Here is a 26132-nt window from a genome sequence, read left to right as displayed (position 1 = left end):
AATTTATTTAACTGTAGAGAGCATCATCTTGATAAGTAAAAGGAACTATAATCATTAGCATCTTGAAAGAAAAAATATAGGCAGTAGGCAGCAAAGAAATGGAAGTTAAAATGAACTCAAATGCTAACTGTGAAGGCACTAGGCCCCAGACTACATTCACCCACTGGCCTTTGAAGAATGTCAGATTACCCCTCCTGTGCATGCTAAGGCCAAATATCTTTATTACATTGAAGTTGTCTGTAAGTAGATATTCTTCAAGCTGCATTGTGATAGCTAATAGTAGTAATTTATTATAGTAAATGTCTCTTTTGCTGAAGTGCAGAGATAAGGATTGCATGTGTCACTATTGAGTGCAATGATTTATTTTTGTTCCTACAGTACTACGGGATGACTTCAGACAAAACCCCTCCGATGTTATGGTGGCAGTAGGGGAGCCTGCTGTCATGGAATGCCAGCCTCCACGAGGCCATCCGGAGCCCACCATCTCCTGGAAGAAGGATGGCTCTCCACTGGATGACAAAGATGAAAGAATAACTGTAAGTACTTAACCAATAGCAGGACCATCTTCAGGTTTGACTGTACACATCTTCACCCTGATCCACAAAGCAGGTTCTTAGATGAAGACTAGCATTAGCTCTCATTTTTCAATTCTTCCTTAAAATAAATATATTTCAATTCTCTCTCTGTAGACATGAAAATAAGTGAAGAAAATGCACGGTGTTTAGTTTAAAGATCAGTAAAAGTGAAACTATAATTTCAATTTTAATGTCTTGGAGTTAACACTTTTATGTAGACTTAATTATTATTGTAACTCAGGGCTTATAACATTTCCACATATTACCATTAAAAGTGTTTCTCATAAAATTTTTAGTTATGTAGTATGTTTCCAGGAGGTCTCCTAAGTCACTTTAGGATTTTTTATACCTCTGTCTCTTTTTAAAATTGCTTTTCTGTTCCATAGAGTTTGATATTGTTTCTGAGAAATAAAATCTCATTCGTCATGAGGGTTAATGATGAATTTATCTCATAAAAGAAAACTGTGAGAGTAGGTGATTGAATTTTGAATTCCTGCTCTGATCTAAGTAGAGAATTACATGATATGTAGTAGTTTGTGTGTTTTCTTCTTGATAGCAGTGCTTCTGTGTGACTTCATTGCTTGTTCTGTAGTGGTAGGTGTTCACTAACACACCTCCATCAACCAAGTTTTCATTGATTCTATGATTGTAAAATATTACCCTTTACACTTTCCCTTTTGTTCTGCATGCACTGATATCTGTCCATTGTGAATTCATTTACAAAGAATCAAAGTTCCCTAGGAGAATATGTGTGTGAGTAAAGGTCACTGCTAAATTTGTTGAAGAACACAGCAATAACATAAATCTTTTAAATGCCTGCACTATTTCTGCACAACCAGTTAACTGATGAGTGTGCTAATTAAATAGGAGGAAAGAAGAGAAGGTTGTGGCAAAGTTTTAGGGACCTTAAAAGACAACCAAGCATTTTTTTTTCTGCACTGATTTGAATTAAAATGAGCCTCAGTGGATTTTTGAAATTCTAGAGACTGGGGTGAGGATGACTCAGCTCTGCATTTAAGAGGTGTTGAAAAGTCACATGTCAAAGTGAAAACTACATGTGGAAAAGTTGGTTATGGGAAATGAAGCCCATAGCACAGGGGAATAGAGGGTGTAGGAACAAATGCTTCTCTTGTTAGTGATAACAAATTCCTTTTGGGTTTATGCACAATTAAGATAAGAATATTCTATTCTTAAACAAGTATTCCAGATCATTTAATGATCATCATCTGTAATTCCCATTTCTCTGCCTTAATAATTCAAACACATTGAAACCATTATTATCCCTGATTTCCCTTATGTCTTTCCTGATTACCTATTTGTTTTCAATATAAATTAATGACAAAATTCTCAATGCCCCGGATGTATGATTAGACCAAAATTGGTGAGTGCCCTTGTGGAGTTTACATTCTAAAAGTGTATATACAGACTATACTAATTAAATGTTATATGTAGTATGATACAGTATAACGAGTCCTGGAAAAATAAAGGAGTCAATAGATAGAGGGATTCATTAGAGGTCCAGTAGGGATTGAAATTTTCAATAGCCCGATCAGAGAATGTCTCATATAAAAAAATGGAAAAAAAAATGAGGAAGGAAACTCTACAAGTTTCAGGAAAAAAGGTGTTCTTGCAGACAAAGCAGAACATTCAAATACCTTAAGGTGAGGTGCAACTAACACTGTCACTTAAGTGCTAAGTTAGTGTGGGTTGAATGCAGGGAACAACAGAGAGATTTGTAGGAGATAGTGTCATGTGGGGAGAGGTAGCTGATTGCATAGGACTTTATAGGCATTGTGAATAGCTTTTTTTCTAAGTAAAATGGGAAGAATCAGAGGTTTCTCAGAAAAAGCCTTTGCTATCTCCAGAACACACAATAGGTGGCAATGTCAGTGGCAGGAAAGCCAGGTGGGAGTTTTGTTAATCAGGGCAAGAGGGAAATGATGGTTTTAACTGGTCTGCTAGGAATGGAGGTTTTGAGGAGTGATTAGAGTCAACCTAAACTGAGAAGCAACAGCCAACAGTATTTGCTAATGGATTAGATATGGCTTATGGAAAAAAAGAAAAGTCAAGCATTGCCTTCATTGATTGGCCTGGGTAGTGAAAAGGTGCTGACATCTTTTTTTATATAACTTTATTTATTTATTTATTTTTATGTGGTGCTGAAGATCAAATCCAGTGCCTTGCATATGCGAAGTGAGTGCTCTACTGCTGAGCCATAAACCCATTCCCTTGACGTTATTAACTGTCATGCAGATTATAGAAGAAGATTTGGGGCAGGACATACCAGGGGTTGTTTTTGACAAGAGAATTTTGAAATACTTATACATATCCAAGTCAAATGGGCAGTTGGATATGTAAATCAGAAATTCAGAGTTGAGGTTGAAGCAGGAGAAAAAATTAAGTTGTGGTAGATATGTGAGTACTCATTCCTATGTCATCCTCCCTGTCTCCTGAGATCTTGAGCAGACCTAATTGACTATTTCAGATTTATGGGCTCTAAGTGAAAAATAAAGAAATTTTCAGTAGTTGAGTGAAACCAGGAATGCTCTTCTTCACCGCTCTGCAAACAGGGAAGCCACATGTTTTAGGTGGAGCAGCTACAACATAGAGAACACTCTGAGAGCTTCAGCCCCTGAATTATGTGCAGCAGAGCTTTTGCCCCACCTCTATCTTCTGTGATCAACATGAGGAATGAATGAGCAACAAATTGTTGCTGCATTAAATCATTGAGAATTTCTTACCTCAGTATAATGCAGCCAATCCTGATGAATTTGCAACTCATCAGTGTATGTACATCATTTGGAGACTGAAATTATCCAGGGAGTGATTATTCATAGAAAGAGAGATCTAAGACCACGCTCTCAGGGAGTAGAGGCAGAAAGAACAGCAGAAACTGAGAAGGATTAGTCAATGAGAAAGGAAGAAAACCAGACGGCAGCCACCAATATTGCATTTTAAGGAGGTATCAGCAGTAACTGAGTCAACTGTAGCTGGTAGTAATATGAAGATTGGTAATTAACCATGGGAATTATTGACTTGGTGGTCAATCATGGATGACCCTTCTTATGCTGTATCTCATAAATTATATAAAAATAAAAGTGATTGTAATCTCATATGTTAAAAAGGTTCATGTTAATTTTGAAGGATGTTTTGTGTGTGCATCTGTGTGTATTAGTTTTTTTGTAACATTCACAGTTTAAACTGCTGTAGTAAATCTGATTTTAAAAAAATCTTGGAATGTCCTACTGTATCATATATTGAATGAGACAAAATTTTATGGTTTATGTGAAAATGCTTAATTCATTATAATACCTTTATTTACTTTTGCTGTCTAGAAGGATGCTATCTTCTAATTTAAAAAGCATCAGTCCTCAGTCACATGAGTAGCGTGAAGTCAATGTAAGAATCACTTCTAATCGGGAATCAAACAATTTAGAGTTGTAATAACCTATGACTATGAAACGATGGCAGGATGAAAATGTATAAGTAATTTTAAAATCATTTGAATGCTGCCAAAATGATCATCCACTATAGTGTTCCATATGCCAGGAAGTTGTAGCATCTGAAACTTTTACTATTTCTGTGACCATCTGTGTGTTTTGTATAAATTATGACTCTTGAACTGATAAAACACTAGAGGTAGAAAGCACATTTATACATTTGGGGAAATGAATAGATTAAAAACTGGCAGTTTGGTTTCAAAGTCAGTGTTTTTATTTAGATCAAAATTGTTTTTTGCTTTATTTTCCTCCTTTAGGCAAAACTAAAATTGAGTATTTCAAACTTAGATCATAAATGGAATGCTTGAATTTTTTTTCTAATACTTCAAAAAATTGAAAATAAATTCTTAGGAGATGTTGGTTACAGATACTTTATGTGAGTCTTTTTTCCAAGCTTTGTATTCAAATGATTGTTTTCATTTCTGTTACTAGTGTACTTTGCCAAATGTGTTGAGTACGAATGAACAGAAGATTAAAGCACATTACATTTTTATGAAAGGCAATTGAAAATTGCATGGTTATTGCTACAGTTTTTGTTATAGGAATTTCTAGAGATCTTTAATGTGGTGACTTTCTTTGTTGAAAATTTGAAGTACACATCTCCCAGCTGTGAGAACAAAGACACACCCTGCAAAAAGGGGAAAAATGTAATTGAATTGTAGCTGCACCTGTATTTTTTATATTCTTAAAAAATACGTTGGCTTGGATTCTGAGCCAAATTTTAGGTCCATGATGATCATAAACCAAGAATATATAAATCACCTTTTCTTATTCCTCTACATGACAAGAGGATCTTTTAAAACCCTTCTGGCAAGCTTTTCTTGGAATAAAAGATGTCTTAAATAATATTTGCCTCTAGTTGTTTCTTAGACATGAATATTTACATTTATAGTTAGAAACAGAAGTAGTTTAACTTAGAGACTAGTTTCAGTTGACTTACTTCATGTGTTTGCAACTTAGAATAAATGATATTTCATCAATAGAGATGAATCAGAGGAATAAAGTCTTCCTTTTTGATGTACAAAAGCATTCCTATGAATTGCACAAGAAGGAATGTGCTTCTTTTATTGAACTACATTTTGGAAATATTGTATTTAAGCTCAAGATATTTTGTAGGAGTGCAAAAAGAGAATGGTAATATTAAAAAAAATAGTGCACAATATTTTCCTGCTCAATCAAAAAATGAAAATTACTCTTGAATTAAGTAAAAAGTTAAATTTACTATAAAGTTGACATGACAAATATTTTCCTAGATTACAAAAGGTTGTAAATATTCATGATGATGGTCACTTACAGGATTAGGTAGAATAAAGGTTGATATGTACATTATTAAAGGCCCAAGGAAACCTTCAGTATAATTTTGGATTTCTAAATAGAATGAGAGATAAATTGTCAGATAAATAATGAAAGTTTTGGAATTAGTGAAGAGAGAGGAAAAATATACTCATGGTAAAAACATTGTTAAGAGGTATAAAGTTTATTAAAATTTGTAACTTATTTTACAATTGTTGGCTTAGATTGCATGGTTATTAGTATGGTTATGTTAATGAAAAAGTCAGTTTGTTTTACATTAGTGCAGTTATGGAGAGATTCCAACACAATTTCATAATGACTCCAGACATCAGTTTGATTTTCTGTCTGTTGAGCTTCTATAAAGCTAATGCTCTAGTGGTAGCTACAGGAATTGCAGGCGTAGACAAGGAAGGAAATCGTCAATTTGCTATGGAGGATAGCTTATAAAAATTTTATTTCCTTGATTTTTAGATGCATAATAAATGTATTTATAAACTAAAATATTCAGGTACCCAGTGACATCCACATGACAATTAATGAAACAAGAGCAATTGTGGTCAGCTGTCCATATCTGTGGCCTCTATATCCATAGACTCAACCATCCACATGTTGAACATATTCAGAAACAAAAAAAAAAGGGGGGGGGGTGTTTGTAATGATCATATACAGATTTTTTTCTTATCATAATTTCCTAAACAATACAATATAATAACTGTGTACCTGACATTTATAATGTATTAAGCATTGTAAGCAATAGAAGATTTAAAGTATAGAGGAAGTTATGCATAATATATATGCAGTACTCCACCAATTTGAGCCTTCACAGATTTTGGTATCTGAGATGGGTCTAGGGACCAATCCCTCACAAACTCTGTAGAACAAACATATGTTACTTGCCTTAACATACAATAAATGTGAGATAGCAAATTAATACCACTGTATCAATAAAACAAAATGATAGTTGTATGTATTTATGTGTAAGATCTGATAATTGATGAATAGAAATTAAACATTTTTAGATTAGTTAAGTGAATATTGATAGAAATAATAATACTTTCTCAACACTTGGTACTTAATACCTATGAAATGTTTATTGAATGTTGCAAGTTAACATTTCAAAGCTTGTATTCAGCACTTCTATTTAAATATATCACATAAATGAATTTGAAAAGTACTTCATTTTTAACCTAAAATTTTCCAAACACGTGTAAAGCTTTAGAAACAGTTATTGTTCAAACATCAATAATGTAATAGCTATTATGTATTTGAGAATTTACGCATATTTAATGTTTTATATTATCTCATTTCATTTACTTGATTACTTAATGAATAAGCTATTTTATTTCCAGTTGTGCACAGTTACCTCACAATTCAGTTTCCCTGGGAAAACAAGATGTTAGTGGTAAGATGTTGGTTGTAGTAGGAACTTAACGTACCACTTCTTATGTGCTAAGCCCCATTCAGATCATTCTGTGTACATATTGACATGTTTAACTTAAAGACACCACTGTCAGAGAAAGTTTGCTAGTGCATTAGCTGATTCCAAATTGATTTGTAGGCGAGAGGGACAACAATTTGGGAACTAGTTTTGTTTGTTGATAACACTTTCTACAGGGTCCTATAGATTTTGCTACATATATGATGATTTTGATAGGCTGTCAATGTAAATTTCAACTCAGTATGACTATGTCTCTTAGCTTCCACTATAAAATTTTGTCTTATTTGAAAGGGTATGGAGATGTTATGGTAATCTTGAAATCGGGCTTGTTAATTTCAATAATTAGTTCATATTATTTCCAGTAATGAAATCTTGTAGCATAACAAAGATCTATAAAATTTGGTAAGTTTAGTAATTTCTCAAAAGATGGCACAGGAATCGTCAAATTCAACCTAAGATTATAATCTTATAGCTCAGATAAACTGAAATTATTTATTCTAAAGACTAGAAGTTTTACCTAAAAAATTATTAGAGATTATATACAGAGCGTAATAATTAACTTGTTTCCCATTTGGCAATTAGGGAAAGAAAAATTGATATCCGAAATGATATTGTGAATCAATAAGTGATTCAACTGAATTTACATTTTAGTTAGCAGTCCAAGCTGTGGATCAACAAGCTTCTTAAAGCATCAGTTGCACACTTTTTGAAAGTTATGGCTGAAAGGATTAAGCAATTATGAGAAATTATCTAATAAATAGGAAGTTAATTTACAGAAAAAATTAATTGATTTAGTGGTTTGGTAATTTTGTGTAGATTCAATAAAACATAGTAAATACAAAACAGGGTACATGGTAAGTTTTGCCTGGACTCAATTATGAAATTCTAGGATGATTTTCTTCTTAACGACTCTGTAATTTTTTTCTAATGATTTTATTTTAGTATTAAAAAGGACAGCTTGAAAGATATTAGTCTTTTCATGTTTGAAATTCTTATCAGGCATAATAACCCTTTGTGACATAAACATTTTCGAATGATTTGTATTATTCTTTTGAGATAAGCTGTCTTTGAATTTTTTACTATTTTTCCTACCTGTCCTTAAAGCAGTCTTAAGTGTTTTACTTGATTAAGAAAAAATAATTTAGATGGTAGGGAAATGATCTTTTATGTTATTTATTTCCATCAAATCTATAGTTCAAACTTAAACCATTTGGGGGGGCAATTTTATCTACTTGTAACTTTTTCCCGTCCTTTCTGGATCCTGTGTATCTTTGCAAGTTTCTTTGATTTCCCTTGTTGGTGTGATATTTTGGTAAAAAGCAACTGACTCATATCCCATCCAAATCCCTAGTGTCCTCCAGATCCTTCACAAATTTGGCATTCAGCCCACTCCTTGCCAATTGCTTCCTTTCCCCCCAATTCCCACGTGTCTCCCTCCTAAACCATCTGCTCCTCCTTCCTTCCTTTGATTAGTGCTTTCATCTGGTCTTCCAATTTCTTTCATTGTTCAGTGTCTGTAGCTTCCTTTCCTTCTCCTCTTCCCTAGAGGAAATGAACACACTTAATGCAGCTGATGTCATGGAGCTCCTGTTCCCTGAGAAGTTAAATTTGCTTTCCTGCAAAATAAATAAGTAGTTCTGTTGTGTGAAGGTCAAAGGAAACTGAAGGGGCGATAAACCAGAAGTAGATTTTTTCCCCCTGTGTGTCTTACAAAAAAAAGGTCAATGCACATTATATATTTTATATCTTATAAAGAGTTAAATTTTAAATTAAGTGTTTTTAAATATAAGTGTAAGTTAAACTAACATAATTCTTGTATATCAGTAACAACAGGAAGAAATGAGTTAAAAAATGAATTTATTTCTTATCCTGAATTTTTAAAATTCATAACTGAAAACACTAGATTAATAGAATACAGCATAGGCTTGCACATTATAACACTGCGTTATAAGGTTTTCACATCTGTTAAATGTATAATCTTAAGAAAGTCATTTGAACTCCATGCATTTCATTGTTTGCATCTGCCAAGTAAATTGCCTAATAGCTTACCTAGCTATTATAGGAATACAATGAGAAAATACATGCAATTGTAACACACTCTCTACATATTAGTAATGAGTTCTCTGGGTTAGTAAAGCAGTATGAGCTCCACTATGTATTTGGTCATCAAAAACTTGATGGAGAAGGAAAATCAGGGATATTTGTACCATAATAATTCCAAATATCCCACATAAGCAAGATCATTTGAATGTATATGAAAATAAATCCAGCATTATATCTCCTCTCTCCTTGTTTGTATCTATATGTGATCCAAAACTGTAAGAGTATTTCCAGTTTTCACAGAATAACCATGGGTGAATATTATGAGTAATTAAAGAATTTAGACTAGTGTTAAAATGAAGAAATTGTTTTAAGTTTTGTGTTCACCATTGTTGTGCAATGAAATAGTCAACTGGTGATTCCACAAGGGAATTAAGCCCTAATGCTCTAAGGCATCCATGGTGTTATGAATCAACTCTTTTCCCATGAGTCTAGAACATTTTAGTTATGAACCATCCTTAAGGGAATTGAGAAATTTTGTGATTCAGATGAGAAAGGCTGGTTTGTCTTCCCAAGGAACACCCTGAACCTTACCACAAACTCGTAAATCTACTTAAATAATTGCATATACACTTATCATGTCTGGACACTAAAACCAGAAAAACATAAATGCAAGCATTCCTTACTTAGTTGAGAAGCCAAAGCACTCTTTGAAAAGATGGTAATGAACTAAGGCATTCTCAGTTGTAGCACACAAGTTAATTTAGATCACAGTGCAATTATTAATATAATTCTGATGAGCATTTGATGGTTACTCTAGTTTTTCATTATTCATTTACTAGATGTGCATGTACAGACTTGGATATCAGAGCTTCACAGATTTATGAAAGTCTTTATTTTTGCACATGCTATTCTATATGCCTAGAATATTCTGCCTCCTCCACCCCTTTGTCTAATTCACTCATTTTTCAAGTTCCAACTTAAAGGTATTGTCTTCAGGAGAATGTTCTACTGAATCCTACCACAGTTACTTTTATTTTTGCCAAGTATTTTATTTCTAATGTGTTCAAATCATGATGTATACATTACTTCTAACCATGCCTAAGACACATTTCAGGGCAAGCTGTATTCCTTGTATGTGTCCTATGGTAGGAGCTCAATATAAAATTTCTTGAGAAAATGTTAAATGAATGAAATATTAATCAGAAATAATGTCTTGTTAAAATACCCTACACTGAAAAGTTGCTAATTTGAACATATTTGATTTTCTTAATTTTATTATCATGCACAATTATGTATTTGTTTTCCTCAATTTGCATAATATAGAACAAGAATATCCTTGCCCCAGTTACTGGTTTCCATTGGTTTAACAATAGGAAATATTACACAGATTATTTGAACACATATATTATCTTAAGTGTGGCTTACGGCTATTCACAGAACCTTATAGATGGTGCTGATTTGAGAGATTGTGAATAGGCAATCTCTTTCATTTTGGGGGAATGAAAGGGAAGCCAGGGAAGTTGATTTATCCTTAGTCACATAATGGATTAGTCTTAAATCTGGAATAAGTGGCAAACCTCTCCATATAGATTTCTTTCTGTTTATACCTTTCTCATGACAAATTAGGTCAACCCATTTAAAACAAGACTTAACTTTGATTATGATATAGATTAACAAAAAAGCCACAAATACAGTGCTTTACTGGATTTATTTCAGACAATTTCTTGACTTGCTTTGTACCCTAAATTCAGTATTTCCTATTTTGGCACTGGTACTAAAATGATACATGAAATACATAGGGTTTAACAACATTATTTATTTCTTTATTGGTCGGCTTACAATAAAAATAGCTATGGGGTTTTTTATTATTTTTCTATATATTCTGTTTGTTATTAGAAAAAGGTCCAATTCATCTTAATTGAATGTCTGAGTTCACCTCACAATCTCATTGACAAAATTACAGCAATTTACATAGTAATTTAATTTATGGCCATGTTGGTAAAAAAAAAAAAAAATCTCTTATGTCTGACGTTCTTTTTTTGAGCCCCACTAATAATCAAACCTTGATCAAATCCTTTAATTGTTAAAATATTAAGGTTATAGTATCTTCTCTGCATAATAATTTTCAGGATTCTTATGAGAATCAAGTCATAGTAGTTGAAAGTATTTTGAGGAATAACAGCCTCATTGTAAGCTTATTTTTAGTACTCCTTATCTTTAATTTCAACTAATGTTCTTTCTGTACAATATTAATGATAGAGAGAATCCAGAAACCAAAAATATTTAATGTCAGTGATTAAAATTTAAATTGAATATATACTAAAAAGAACTACCCCATACCTGTAACACTGTGGTACATCCTGTTTTAACCAATTTACAAGTATCTATCAATTTTATGTCTTCTTTGTATGACATATGCATTTAGTCGAGTCCAGTTTAGGGTCTGCATGCCATTCCCCCACCCCACTCCAGGTGCTTCAGGATACCCAGTTATAATTCCTTACAGAGCCCTGACAGGTCCAATTAAACTGATTCAAGAACCATAGAAAGGGTTTCAGTGCTTAGATGCAGAAAGTAGTACAAGCCAAAGATTGCCAGATAGTGTGTTTTATAGCGTGTTTTGGTCACTTTGGGAAGTGATATGTATATTTTAAGTTTCTTTTAAGTAGTTAAAATGGACCTCCATCTGAGTAAATGTCTTCACGTATGTGAAAAATCTGAATAATCTCAATACAGTTTGGGAATTGTTCAATATTGGTGTTTTATGCTGTTTTGATTGTTGCCTGCTGTCAGTATTCTGATAAATCTCTTGAGATTATTTTCCTCATTTTTTTTCTCAAATAGTTATCCTCAAAACCAGTTTTGAATGTTTTCCCAAAGCCTAGTCCCACCCAAGTTGTGTTCAGTCAGAGTCCCATTAGGCAACATAGAGGACTGCCTGATGGGTCTGCCTACACTGCCTTCCATATGGAATCTGGCCAACTCTTTTGAAATGACTGGGCCAAAGCTTGGTGTGGAAGTGTGCTGCTGGTCAGCATCTACGATTCTTCAATCAGAGTAGCTCTTCTAGAAAGCAAAAAAATGTCTCAGAAATTCGAGTAATCAGCCAAAAAGTTGGTGCTCATCATTCAAAGTAATTATCAATAAAGTACACTAAGCAGAAATATTATAACTCTACAGACTCAACACACATGGCCAAATGACAATGCCTGTAACAGAAATTTGAGATTACTTTTACTATTCCACCAGAGACAGCAGACTTTCAAATGCAGTTTCCTCTTTTATTTTTTTCCTTACAATATATGCTTACTCAAGCAGCTGAGTTTCTTCGGTTTCTAAGCATTTTGATATATCTGATCAGGCCATTACATTTCTCCAAATGGCCAAAGACTAGTGGAATTTTACTACTGCCTGGGAGCACTTTGTTTAATTATAGGTTAGTAGTTTGCCAAATTAAAGGCACACTCTTTTGTGGGTTCAAGGATGGTGTTCTAACCAGTTTAGTTTATTTTCAGTGTTCCCTAAATGTATAGTTTAAAGATGAGCTGCTTCCCTAAATGTATAGTTTAAAGTTTATTTTAAAGCAGTGCTTAAAAATCTTATGTTTAAAATTGGGAAAAATTTAAATGAAATCAGAATATTTTTTGGTAAATTTCTCTTTTTTAAAAAATTGACTTTTCCAATTGCTTTTAGTCTTTGTGATTGTTCATGAGGACCCAAACAGCATGTGTTTCTTTCTGTTTATATAAAACCAAATGAATGGCAATCTTTTTTTTTCCAAGAAGTACATTTAAAAAATGCACTTATTGTACAAGGAATTCTATCCTTAAAGCAGAGTCCAAAGTGCAGAAATTGAATATACTTTTAAGGCTTAAGTTTTAAACAATTTTAAATCTGAGCCTTTTAAAGGGAGCTGGGATTTTTATTTATAATTGGCCAAGGTTAACTTTATCTGTTTCTTCATCTTGGCCACATTATCACTTTTATTTAAAGATTCTCTATTAAAGGATAATCCTAAATTTTATGCTGAGGCTGAGGTCTCCTCTAATCTAGTGCTGATTGTGCATTTTCTTTGTTTAAAGGCTAGTTGCTTTAACCAAATAGTTACCAGGAACATCTGACCATTTCAGTTTTTATCTCCTTGAAACTAAAGAATTTGATAATATGATAAATCGTACACTTGTAAAATAATGTGGTGTGCATTAACAAAATTGCTACCAGATGGTGCAGGTTTTCTCAAATCTTACAAATCTAGGTGATCACAAAGCTTTAAAGGCCCATCACATTAGAAACAGGCTCATGTTTAAGAGCATTGTCTTGTATGGGAAAATTTCAAGAGTAGTTGAGCTCAATCTATATAATACTGGCTGAAAAATGGAAATTTGTCTCTTTGAGTGGATAAAGTGTAATTTAGTAAGGAATCCATTATTTCTTATGTCTTTGCTTTTAACATACATGGTGTCACTCTTCTCTCACTTGGATATATCACATCACCATATTGTACCAGACAGTATGCTTATAGAAGATCATGTCAAATTTTCTCATCTTTATTAGGGAAACTTGTAAATATTCTGTTCACACTTTAAACATGCTACACTCATAATCTCAGGATTATATGGGAATAGGAGAGCAATTCCTCTGAATAAAAACTAATGTGGGTATTTAACTATATTTGCTCCTGCAAATGAAATGTGCATGTGTGAAATGTAAATATGCACATTTTTTTTTCTGATGACAACTAGATGGATTAAGGGCAATTAGGTTGGCTGTTCCCATCAAGCAGGCTTAACTGCGGGGTGAATATGATGGAAAGTGGACTCTCAATCTGACATACTCAGGGAGTCAACGGATCACACCTGTTTTTTCCTCCAGTCGTTCGGTGTTGGTATCTACATATGTGCAAGATATAGCTAGTTTGTGGAATTGGCATGGGAAGCATTTGTTTTCTACCTAAAAGAAAGTCATCTACAGAAACTTTTCTTTGGACTTATCCAGAATGGGCTCCGATACACTTACTAAATGATCTGGAGCAAATTTTGATATTCTCTGAACCTCAGTTTTCTCATTCAAAAATAGGAAACTATACTTTTCCCTGCGAGAATATTGTAAAACTAAAGAATATGCACATAACAGTACCTTGTGGATGGCAGATGTTAGGACATTAGTACATCACAGTTCTTATTACAGCAATAATATATATTTTTAATAAATTCATTAGTGTATTTATTAAATTTACCACAGATTTACTGATGCATTGTTCATGGGTTTGCAGAAAGAACCATCAATTACATTTTTTTCAGATGTTATGTTTTAACAAGTTATGCAATTTGTTCTTTAAAATTTCTGTAGAAATGACAGAAATTTAAATTTTGTTATTTTGGTGTATAGAATTTCAATTTGTTTTCTGTAATGTAATATAAAATAGTGTGTCTTAAATATAAATTCTAAACTATTAATTCTTTTTCTGAAGAGATGACGACTGAAAGTGTAAACAATTCTACATAGCCAATCTCTGTGAAAAATACAGATAATTTTATTTCTACATAGAAGGTTTGCATTTTAAATGCCAAAGTTTAGGTAAAGTATTTGTCATCATGGAATACATATTCTATGTTTAAAAAAAAAGAGGTAAGAAACTTTTCCAGTGGTTTTACTTTGACCATTAATCTTTCCTATGGCTGATATCCCTTCTTCCAGAAACTTTCCCACCCCTTAACATGGGAATTCCTAATTAGGTGTTTTTATGAAAGCAACTGAGGATTCAGGAAATCTTGATTTTTTTTTCAATTCAAAACTGCAACAATGCAACTTAGACTTGGATCAGAAACAATTCAAAATACCAATATCCCTTAATATTATTTACCCCACATTTTCTATTCAGTATGCATTTTGTCCCCGTCATGGAACTGGACCATTTATTGAGTGAGAAAGGATATCTCAAATACTAATCCAAACAACTTTTGAACTACTTTTTAGGTAGATTTAATTTTCCCATTAATTTTGTTTTCAGAGATAACTATGGAGTCAGAGGTGGACAGGATGCATTTATTTTAACCTTTTATTTGCCCACAAGTTAATCATTATTTCTCAGGCCATGGTGAGAAGTATCTGTAGATAACACTGTAGCTTTATTTAACCTATAGAAAAGTTCCTGTAAGTTCCATTTCAAACTTTTCTTCCAAAGATTATATTTTCTTCCTTATATAGGTGAATTTGTCTACCTTCTTCCTCTTTGGAAGCACACAGATACATTTTCATTTATATTACCATGTAGCGTAGGGGCACATGGGAGTTATTTATCTTCTTATCATGTACTTTTTATAAAATGAGCCACAAATTTGCCAAATAACTGAGCTAGATTCTAGCATAGTCTTGTGATCAATAAAAGAGAGTAAAGTGACTGGCCATATGGATATTGAATTTCTGACTCTGGCCTGATGAGCCCTGACTTCTGATTAATCAATTAAGCTTGGCACAAGCTCTTCTTGCTCCCCTTTGATGCTTTGGGATTAAAATACCACAGAACAGAAATGAGAGTTTATTTCAGTTTGCAACTATTTTAGACATGTTCATACTTCTACAGAGTGTTAGCTAATGATGTTGAACTACTTTATTGCTCTTTTGTATTTACAATTAAAAATATGGTTTTGTAAATTTTGTCATTCTCAATTTCTGAATCCAAGAATTCCTGGCATACACAGCCAGATTGACTTTGTCTGCCATGGCTTTGTGTCTTCTTCAGAATATAAGTGGATTTAAATTTCCAGAGGAGAAAATTACACAGGTCTCTGGAAAAGGCATTATCTTAGCAAGGTATTTGGTAGTGAGGGAAATTCTCACACTGGAACAAAACTATAGAGAACAACCAAGCTTAAGAACCCATAGAGGAAAAATAGGGATTTACTGTTGGAAAAGTATTTTCAGCTGGTGAACTTATAACTCCAAAGAGACAAGAGTTTAAAAATGAGCTTTTCTCCCCTCAACTACTATGAACATTTGTCATCTTTATTTCTATAGCATAGTCATAATTCTTCCATAGATTTTAGGTTCAGTCTGTTTTAGCAGTGACTGTATGTAAATTCAGAATTATAGCCAGATGGTTGGATGAGGTGATAAAAAGCAAACCTGGTTTTGTGGGAAAGTGAAAATTGCCCATAAGACTTTGTTTTTACCTTTAAAACAGTGGGACATTGTTTCATGAGACCTGTGAAGGAAATAATACATTAACTTTAATTGCTATAAGCTAAATTAATTTTTCATATCCATGCTGAATACTGCCATGTAATCTGTCCAGAATTTTCATAGAGGTAAAAACCAATCAGCTTTTTTTTTCACTTTTAGGAGATAGCTAGCAAAGGCTATTTTATTAGAAAACCACTCTTTATATCGCATGCTTTTTATAGGATTCACTTTTAGGTTCCAGTATTAATGACTTGGGAACCAGACACCTGGGGAATCTGCTAAAAGGCTTCAGTGAGTCATCTGCTTTGCTTTTCGTCAGCACTCATTCCACTTGTCTGTCCCTAGTTTATAATACTATAAATTAGGGGGTGATTTCTCGGTTGATTGCTTTAGACTACATACCTCTGAGTGCCCCAAGAAAATGGGTTTACAAGAGAAAATTCCAAACTCAAGTCTTTGTTCTGGCTTTGAGACACACTTAAGCAGTCAAAATAAGTATATTTAAAGAAGCCTGTGTTTCTTCTTTCTTTTATTCTTTGTTAAGATTAGGATTCATTAAAAAGGTACTCTGGTGATATAGTAGATAGATAGAAAGGTACTAATTTATACCTTCACAAAGAAAATCATCTTTTCCCTTTAAGTTAAATATGTCTCTCTGCAGGGTGGCTCTCACTTTCCTGCAATTAACAATACAGCTCTTTCTGGTGTAGACTATAATCAAATTATCATAGGTGTGCTTCTGCAGCAGCAAACAGCCAACTACCAATTTATAAATCGCTAAGAGGAAGAAATGAAAAGTTTAAAAGGAAAAATGGAAATAACAGAGAAATGCAGCTGCCATAGTCCTAGGCAGCAACTCTCCCTGGCCTGTGTGCTCAGCTGGCAGCTCACCAAGCTGTGTGGAGAGCCACGTGTTCCCACTGGGATAATTGCTTTTTCTGCATGAGCCTCTTGCTGTTTCTCTCTGATGATCAAGTGTGTTTAAACTCCTGGCTGAATTCATGTTGGTTTTCAAATGGTATTGTAAAGTGTACCAGCAAGCAAATGAAATTGGATCATGTTCTCTTGTATCTGTGTAGTCCAGGCAAACATGGGACACCAATGGAGAGCTCCTAATTGCCTACTTTTCTCTCAATTCCATTCCTAAGAGAATAATCGAAACACTTATAAGTACATTTTTTTTCTCCTTGTAACGCTGTCCACTTTATGTCACCTGGTAAAATTTAGAATGGCCCTTCAACTGCTTTCAGTAGGCTGCTTTCAGTTTTCTTTACAAGACCTATATACTCACCCAGCATCCTTTTGTTAGACAAGATGTGTGTGTGTGTGTGTGTATTTGCAAATCCCAGAGGTGTTATATATATTTTAAATAGACTGTGAAAGATGAAATACATTTTGCTTTAAAATTGACTCGTAAATGGATTAGTGAAATCAACATGAATCTTTAAAAATCAAATTGAATATTCTTTACAATATGATTGAAACCTCACTGGTAAACAAACAAATAACAACAACAACAACAAAATCAATCTGGTCAATATTAGCATTCCTCTGTTTTTCTTAATTTGACTTATCTCAGGGTACTCTCAGTTTATATAATGGTCATGAGAACATGTAGCTTCATCTCCTGGCCTCTGGACAAGCAACATGAAACCAGATATGTTCCAATCAAGACATACTTAAAACCATGTGTGTGTTTTTATTCCTCCTCATCCTCCTCCCTCTTCTCCTCCCCCACCCCACTCATCTCTCCAATAGGCCTATGAAGCAGAATGAAATAGGAATAGGGAGATATGAAAATTTTTTGGAAAATGAAATGAGAGTCAGTAGCTTTCATGAAAACTAGAAAGAGTAAATAAACTTTAATAAACTTTGCTTGCCTTGAGGAATAACTGATTTCACTTCCCTTTGTTTATTTTTTATATTTATCCAAAATAAAACTTGTGCTTGGAGACTTAAATATGAATTTATTTTGCAGTGGATATACGATATCATTTAAAAGTGTTATTTTTTGTGCTAACTTAATATAAGCAGAGAATGTTAAATTTAATTTCTTGAGATACATATATTTTTAAACACATTTTTAGTTGTTAATGGACCTTTATTTTATTTATATGCCATGCTGAGAATTGAACCCAGTGCCTCACACATGCTAGGCAATCAATCTACCACTGAGCTAAAACCCAGCCTGAAATACAAATACTTAAGAGAAGTGACCAGAATAAAAGATATAAACCTTATGTCAATGATTTTTGATGGTGGAAATTTATCAAAAATTTTAATTTTTATGTCATAAATACAATAAAAGTCAGATCTCAAGGAGAAAAGCAAAATTATTAATGTGTGTATTCAGAAATATAAAGTACATACATATAATATTAAGCAATAATTAATAAAAACATGATATCATTTAATACTATGTCTTCTTTAAAGCTGTTTTTATTGTACTACTTACCTGGGGATATGCGTAAGAAATGTGGCCAAATGAGAAATACTGTATTTTCTCTGATATTATATAAGATCAGAATTATCTGAAGTATTTTTTACTTAATTATATTGTTTTAGATTGCTAACGAGTCTTTATGGATTGTTTATCCAATCCTTTGTCTATTATTTATACAATGTAATTATGCTACCAGTGTTTTTGCTTGATTTAGAGTGCAGCAAAAGATGATTATTTTTGAAATAAAGGTGATATGTGTTAAAGATTCGGATGCTTTATTCTGCACTGCCTAACACTAGAGGTTGACACCAACCTTATCACCCAATAAAAAGTAATGGGAGTTATTTTGCTTTTTCCTTCTCTATGTTCCAAGCTCACACAAGGTTACATTTTTTTTTTGTTATTGTTGTTACCATTGTTGAATTAATGCCACATTTTAAGAAAGAAGAGCTGTTATTGCTGTGACTCTTCTTCATGTGTTTCTGTTGAAAGAAGTCCTTGGAGACCATCCAAATCTGTCCTGCAGCTTACTTCACCAAGGAGAATGTCTAGGGGTTATGGCTGGCCATCTGGGATACCTGCATCTAATTGTCACTAAGGAGCCATACAAGGCATTTCTGTAGTTCACAACAGCTTGTTGTCCAGTCTGTAGGTCAAGGATCCAGGCAGAACTGACAACATTGCTATGAAGAGATATCCTGCCCATGCAGAATCAGTGGAAAATTGTTTAAGAACAATAGACTAAACTACAATTCTAAAGTCTCATCTCAGTTTCTTTGGAAAATAGCATGAAAATGATTCCATGGTAAAGAACTGAGATTTTTCAGAAAAAATCACTTCTAATCCTAGGTGCTTTAGAAAAATTTATATTTCATATTAATCCTGCTAATCAAACTGTTACTACTATAAGTGAATATTTCCAATCTTTTAGAAAATTATAAAAATTAAGTATCACACATATTTTTCATTAGTAAGATAATGCCTATGTGTGTCTTGTATGTATTACCTGAACTGTTTCTCTTTTAGCATTCTAAATCAGTATTCTATTAATCCATTATTTGGATGGTATTTCTTACATGTCTTAGTATTTCTAGTAAAAAGCACAGATTTTTGAATGCAAAGTCTATAAAAGGAAATGAGATAAATTATATGACAGTTTGGTGGTTAGCAATTTGAAATCATCCTTGAAGCCCTTAATATAATTAGCGGTTTCGTTTTTGGTCTGTTGAATTCAAGTCACATTAGGTTAATGTAATTAAAAGCAGAAAATATTTTGTGTAGCCAAACTAGTTAATTAGGCCCAGTCGGTTTAGTGTGTTAACCCAGAGGTGTATGGATAACATTGTGGGGTTGATGCCTGAAAAAAAAAATTCCTGTGTAACAGATCCTGCAAATCATCTGACTTGCTCTAGGGTAGAAAATGAAGATGTACCAAGGAGTTCATTCTAAGTTCATCTTTATTTCTGATTGTGAGCTCTGATTGCAGGGTAAGCTGTGTACTCCATAGAATAACTAAACCAAAAAGCTTACTTAATTTACTTTTTTATAAAGAAGCATGCTTTTATGTTTGCAAAGATAATACGAATTTTCTCCTGTATTCCGAAAATAAAAATAATGATGGTAGATTTTTTTTTCATGCGAATCAGGAGATATAAATGATTTTCTTCACTTTGGGCAGAAAAAATGTACTTTATACCTGAGTTTTCATTATTGTTATTCAGTAAACAGGTCAGAAAAGGAGATAAAGCCTTAGAGAAAGGGATTTCCTCTTGCTCCAGAGCAGTCTTTAAGTGTTTCTAGAGGACTTTCACTTCTCAGGAAGATAATCAAGTCTACTTACTCATAGGGACTATTTCTGCTGTATAAAATCAAATGGATTGACTACACTGAAGACTTTTATACCTCAGCGTCTTCAAAACATTTTCTTTTTAAAAAAATTCTGACTCTTCCAATGAAGAATATAAAGTTTAAAGATATTTGAGACTTTGAAAAATAAATTTTACCACCCTTCTTCTCTTCCTTCCTGTCTCCTTTCCCACAAGGAGCAAGACTACTGGGACCTTCTTTTTGTTTTGCTTTCATCAAGTATGTATATGGCTGAGGCCCCCCTTTAAGCACTGTCTAGAGCTTATGGAAATGTGGGCTTCTAATGTGGTTACCACTGGGGCTGGTAAGGTGGATGGTAATGAGGAAGCAAGACCTCTGCCTTGGATTTTTGACATAGGCTAGATGCCAGCATATTGTCTGCAAGCTGAACACGTTCTGCTTCTGCACCCCCAGGATTATGCTAATTGAAGTAGTGCTGCAGCAGCTCAGTGTTTAACATTGTGTCTGTTCATTATACAAACTAGTTTTTGATAGGTTTACAATTTGGCTGTCAAATCCAGCTGTAGGAAGAAACCTGCCAAGAAACATTTCTTAGATTGTTTCAAATAGTGCTGTTTTCACATTTCTAGTATTTTGTGTGTGTTAGACATATTTTTCCTCCTTTCACAGAGAGAGGAAATGTCAAATTTTCTTTAAAAAGGGGCATCCTAAATTTACAATAGGTATTACATATGACTCAACATAAATTGGTGATGGTTAATAGTACATTATGTACCAACTGAAAGCTGGTATGCTAATTTGATGGAGGGCACCATACTATGTGCTGTTTCTGTTCTGTGTTTTGAAAAGAATAGGACACTTTGTATTCCATATTGGTTGTTGTGGCAAAGAGAACTAAGGCTTCAGTTCAGCCATTGCCAAATGGCATTGCCATAATTCCTAAATCAATTTGATTTTATAGAAATGATAGACTATTATTATTTTTTTTCTCCTTTTGTCCAACTGTGTTGCTTGTTCCTTATACTTTTATGAATTTCTGTGTTTATAATCTTTGAGGAAATCAGTTTCTCTCAGGCTTAATGAAGCTTGTTTAAAATTCCATTGGAGTTGTAACATCTTTGGGATTCTTAAATGTTTTTGCCAGGATACTAAATGGGATGTTGTATTTTATAGTGAAATTGTCTTATTGATGGAGTGGGCAGGGGTTGTGGGCTTGAGAAGTGTTTATACCAATTGGGGAAGTCCAATCAATTTTTTTCCAAATAGAATAAATGTGTCTTATATCATCTAATTTTATCTTCTCCTTCCATTTATCATTTTAATTCAGCCTTTCTCCGTAGTCCAGAGCTCGGCCTTTAGAACAAAGTGTCTCAGAATAAGCACTATTGATGTTTTGAGTCAGATAGTTCTTTAATGTGAAGGATTACCCTGTACTTTGTAGGATGTTTAATAGCATCTCTGCCAGGTACCCACTAGATACCAGTAACACTGTCTCTGCTCCTAATTCATTCATTCTTTCTTTCTTTTTCTTTTTTATACAAACTGGGTCTTTATATATATATATATATATATATATATATATATATATATATATATATATATTCAATGAACCTTTATTTTATTTTATTGATATGCAGTGCTGAGAATCAAACCCAGTGCCTCACACATGCTAGGCAACTACTCTACAACTATGACTCCAGCTGCTTTTTTTCTTTTTAATCTTTTTTGTAGTTGCAGACAGAATGCCTTTATTTTATTTATTTTTATTTTTATTTTAGGTGCTGAGGATCGAACCCAGTGCCTCATGCATGCTAGGCAAGTGCTCTGCCGCTGAGCTACAGCCCCAGCCCTCCAGTTGCTCTTTCTTTCTTTTTTGTTTTCATTTTTTTGATGGTGGGACTTGAGCCCAGGCCCTTGAACATGCTATAAAAGTGTCCTACACTGAGATACATCCTTAGTCCCCCTTTCTCCTACTTCTGACAATCAAATATGTACATATATATCCAGATATTGCCAAATATCCATGAGGAAAGATTAGTGTGATTGCCCTCACTGAGAATCATTGTTTTGGAGGAAACATTTATAACATATAAAGCCTAAGTATAACTTATTTGTTAGGCTTTACAGTGTTAATACACATGCATATTTTTCCAGATAAAACAAATGAAAGATATGTTAGTTATTAATTTTAATAGAATAATGCTAGATTTGGCCTAACAAAGGAGATTACTTTTGATTAGACAGGAATCTCTTGAATCAATTTTTAGGTTTTTTTTTTAGTTTTATTGATTTTATTGTTTTTTAAATACACGATAGCGGAATGCATTATAGTTCTTATTATACATATAGAGTACAATTTTTCATATCTTTGTATATAGAGTATGTTTAGGCCAATTCATGCCTTTATACATGTACTTTTTTTGCATTACAATTCTTATTACACATATATACCACAATATTTTCATATCTGTTTATACATAAAGTATGTTTACACCCAATAAGAATCTTCATACATATACTTTGGATAATGATGTCTATCACATTCCACTGCCCTTGCTAATCCCCTGCCCCTCCCTATCCTTCCCACCCCTCTTCCCTATCTAGAATTCATCTAATCCTCCAATGCTGCCCCTCCCTACCCTACTATGAGTCAGCCTCCTTATATCAGAGAAAACATTCAGCATTTGGTTTTTGGGGATTGGCTAACTTCACTTAGCATTATCTTCTCAAATGCCATCCATTTACCTGCAAATGCCATGATTTTATTCTCTTTTAGCGCTGAGTAAAATTTCATGTGTATATATGCAACATTTTTTTTATCTGTTCATCCACTGAAGGGCATCTAGGTTAACTCCAAGTTTACCTATTGTGAATTGTGCTGCTATAAAAATTGATGTAGCTGTATCCCTGTAGTACGCTGTTTTTAAGTCCTTTAGGTATAGTCCGAGGAGAGGGATAGCTGGGTCAAATGGTGGTTCCATTCCCAGATTTCCAAGAAAACTCCATATTGCTTTCCATATTGGCTGCACCAATTTGCAGTCCCACCAGCAATGAATGAGTGTGCCTTTTTCCCCACATCCTCTCCAACACTTATTATTGTTTGTCTTCATAGTAGCTGCCATTCTGACTGGAGTGAGATGATATCTTAGAGTAATTTTGATTTGCATTTCTCTGATTGCTAGAGATGATGAGCATTTTTTCATATATTTGTTGATTGATTGTATGTCCTCTTCTGAGATGTGTCTGTTCAGGTCCTTGGCCCATTTGTTGATTGGGTTATTCGGGTTTTTTTTCATGCTTAGCTTTTTGAGTTCTTTATATATCTTAGAGATTAGTGCTCTATCTAATGTGTGAGGGAGGTGAAAGATCTATACAATGAAAACTACAGAACCCTAAAGAGAGAAATCAGAGAAGACCTTAGAAAATGGAAATGCTCTTGGATAGGCAAAATTAATATTATCAAAATGACCATACTACCAAAAGCACTATAGAGATTTAATGAGATTTTGATCAAAATCCCAGTGTCATTCCTCATAGAAATAGAAAAAGCAATCATGAAATTCATCTGGAAAAATAAGAGATCCAGAATAGCTAAAGCAATCCTTAACTGGAAGAGTGAAGCAGGTGGCTATACCAGACCTTAAACTATATTACAGAGCAGTAGTAACAAAAACAGCATGGTATTGGCACCAAAACAGACTGGTAGACCAGTGGTACAGAATAGAGGACACAGAGACTAACCCACAAAATTACAATTATCTTATATTAGACAAAGGTGCCAAAGACATGCACTAAAGAAAAGATAGCATCCTCAACAAATGGTGCTGGGTAAACTGGAAATCCATATGCAACAAAATGAAATTAAACCCCTATCTCTCACCATGCACAAAACTCAACTCAAAATGGATCAAGGATCTAGGAATTAGACCAGAGAGACTCTGCATCTAATAGAAGAAAAAGTAGGCCCTAATCTTCATCATGGGGGATTAGGACCCAACTTCCTTAATAAAACTCCTATAGCGCAAGACTTAAAACCAAAAATCAATAAATGGGATGGAATCAAACTAAAAAGTTTCTTCTCAGCAAAAGAAACAATCTGTGAGGTGAACAGAGAGCCCAAATCCTAGGAGCAATTTTTATCCTTCACACATCAGATAGAGCACTAATCTCTTGAATCAATCAAGTGCATAGTATAATATACAATTATTATAACTGGTAGATATTTTTTGTTTTGTCTATATGTACGTATCTCTGTGTGTATTGAAAGATTGTCTGGGATTTAAATATGTTTTAAATATCTTATATAATTTTTGTATATATAGTACTATCTTAGAAAATATTAATGAAGAATACCGTAAGTGGAAAATCAAAGGTGCAATTTGGTTGATGTTTTTCAGTCATTGACAGCTAAAATCGTTGTTATTGATGTAAGAAAATATATTTTTTAAATTTAAAATGTTTTATAAATTTAATTTTAAAGCTTTTATAAGTTTGGAAGATTTTTTTGCATCAGTATGTAAATTATATATGCATTGCAGTCATGATGTTTATCCATTTAGTTCTATGCTACTAAGAATAAAAAAACTTCTCAAGATACTTGACTCATCAAAGAACATTTCTTAAAACAAATTGTTCAAATGGTACATATTATTAGTATTTGTATACTTACAAAAGATAGAGAAAATATTTGTAGAAAGCCTAGTGGATTAGTTTTTTTTTGGGGGGGGTTACTGAGGGTTGAACTCAGGGGCACTTGATCATCGAGCCACATCCTCAGTCCTATTTTGTATTTTATTTAGAGACAGGGTCTCACGGAGTTGTTTAGCACCTCACTTTTGCTGAGGCTGGCTTTGAACTCCAGATTCTCCTGCCTCAGCCTCCTTACCTGCTGGGATTACAGGCGTACACCAAAACACCTGGCTCTAGTGGGTTACTTTTAATTTATATACTAGATACAATTCAATTGTAAATGATAACTGTAAAGTAAATTTATATAAAAAATAGAAACAGTTTTTTCTATTTATATTAAATACTGAAAACACCAATATATGTTCCCAAAGCATGCCTCCTTGTCAAATGAATTATCAAGTTTTTCCATAATTGAGCTGAGTTATTACAGTCAGGACTGTAATAACAGGGTGTGTACTACAAAGTCTTTTGGATTTCTTAGCTCTCTTTGAGTTTTGGTTCATCTCATTATTGTTTCCTACCATTCATCTCACAATTGGAATTGTTCCATGTCTTGAGAATCTCCAGGCAATCCTCTCTTAACTCCTACTAACAAAATTCTCCTCCTCCATTTATAAGAATTCCTTTAAAATATAATAGCATTGGGCTGTATTATAATAATAATGTTATTCCCATGTGTGCATAAGCAAGACTAGACATTGCCAAGTATTTAAAAATTATAAAAGTAAATTAGTACTATATTATACAAAAGCTTAGAAATAAATCTCTACTGTTGAAAATTATTTATATGTTATTATGTTTTGGCTCTCATTTTCTACATATGTTTAAAACATACACTTAAATATGTTTTAAAATTATTCCCAAAGCCTTGCATTTGATTTTAGATAAAATACCTTGACTTATTGATTTTAAGAACAAAAATAATGTTTAAACCATTTGTTTCCTCTGTTTTTCCTATCTCTTTTATCTATTATTGTGTAATTCCTTCTGAAATTAATCAGTTTCCTAAATAAACATACCAGGACATTCAAGGTTAGATTCTGAGGCTGAGAAGGAAGCTGAATGTGTTGTCTAAAATACAGAACCAAAAAAGTACATCTAGGGGCTGGGGTTGTAGCTCAGCAGGGGAGTGCTTGCCTAGA

At 33.4% G+C, this 26132-nt stretch overlaps 1 protein-coding gene across 1 annotated transcript in view; it reads left to right on the top strand.

Annotated features, from left to right (window-relative positions):
* The window catches only part of LOC144251986 (roundabout homolog 1-like), a 99176-nt gene that overhangs the window by 7793 nt on the left and 65251 nt on the right, over positions 1-26132 (top strand). The window contains 1 exon segment of the mRNA XM_077794584.1: positions 379-536. Coding sequence (XP_077650710.1) covers positions 379-536 — 158 coding nt within the window.

This window comes from Urocitellus parryii, unplaced genomic scaffold, assembly GCF_045843805.1.
Source record: "Urocitellus parryii isolate mUroPar1 unplaced genomic scaffold, mUroPar1.hap1 Scaffold_35, whole genome shotgun sequence".
Taxonomy (NCBI): domain Eukaryota; kingdom Metazoa; phylum Chordata; class Mammalia; order Rodentia; family Sciuridae; genus Urocitellus; species Urocitellus parryii.
Note: the sequence above shows the minus strand (reverse complement) of the source record. Positions and strands in the feature narration are given on the sequence as shown.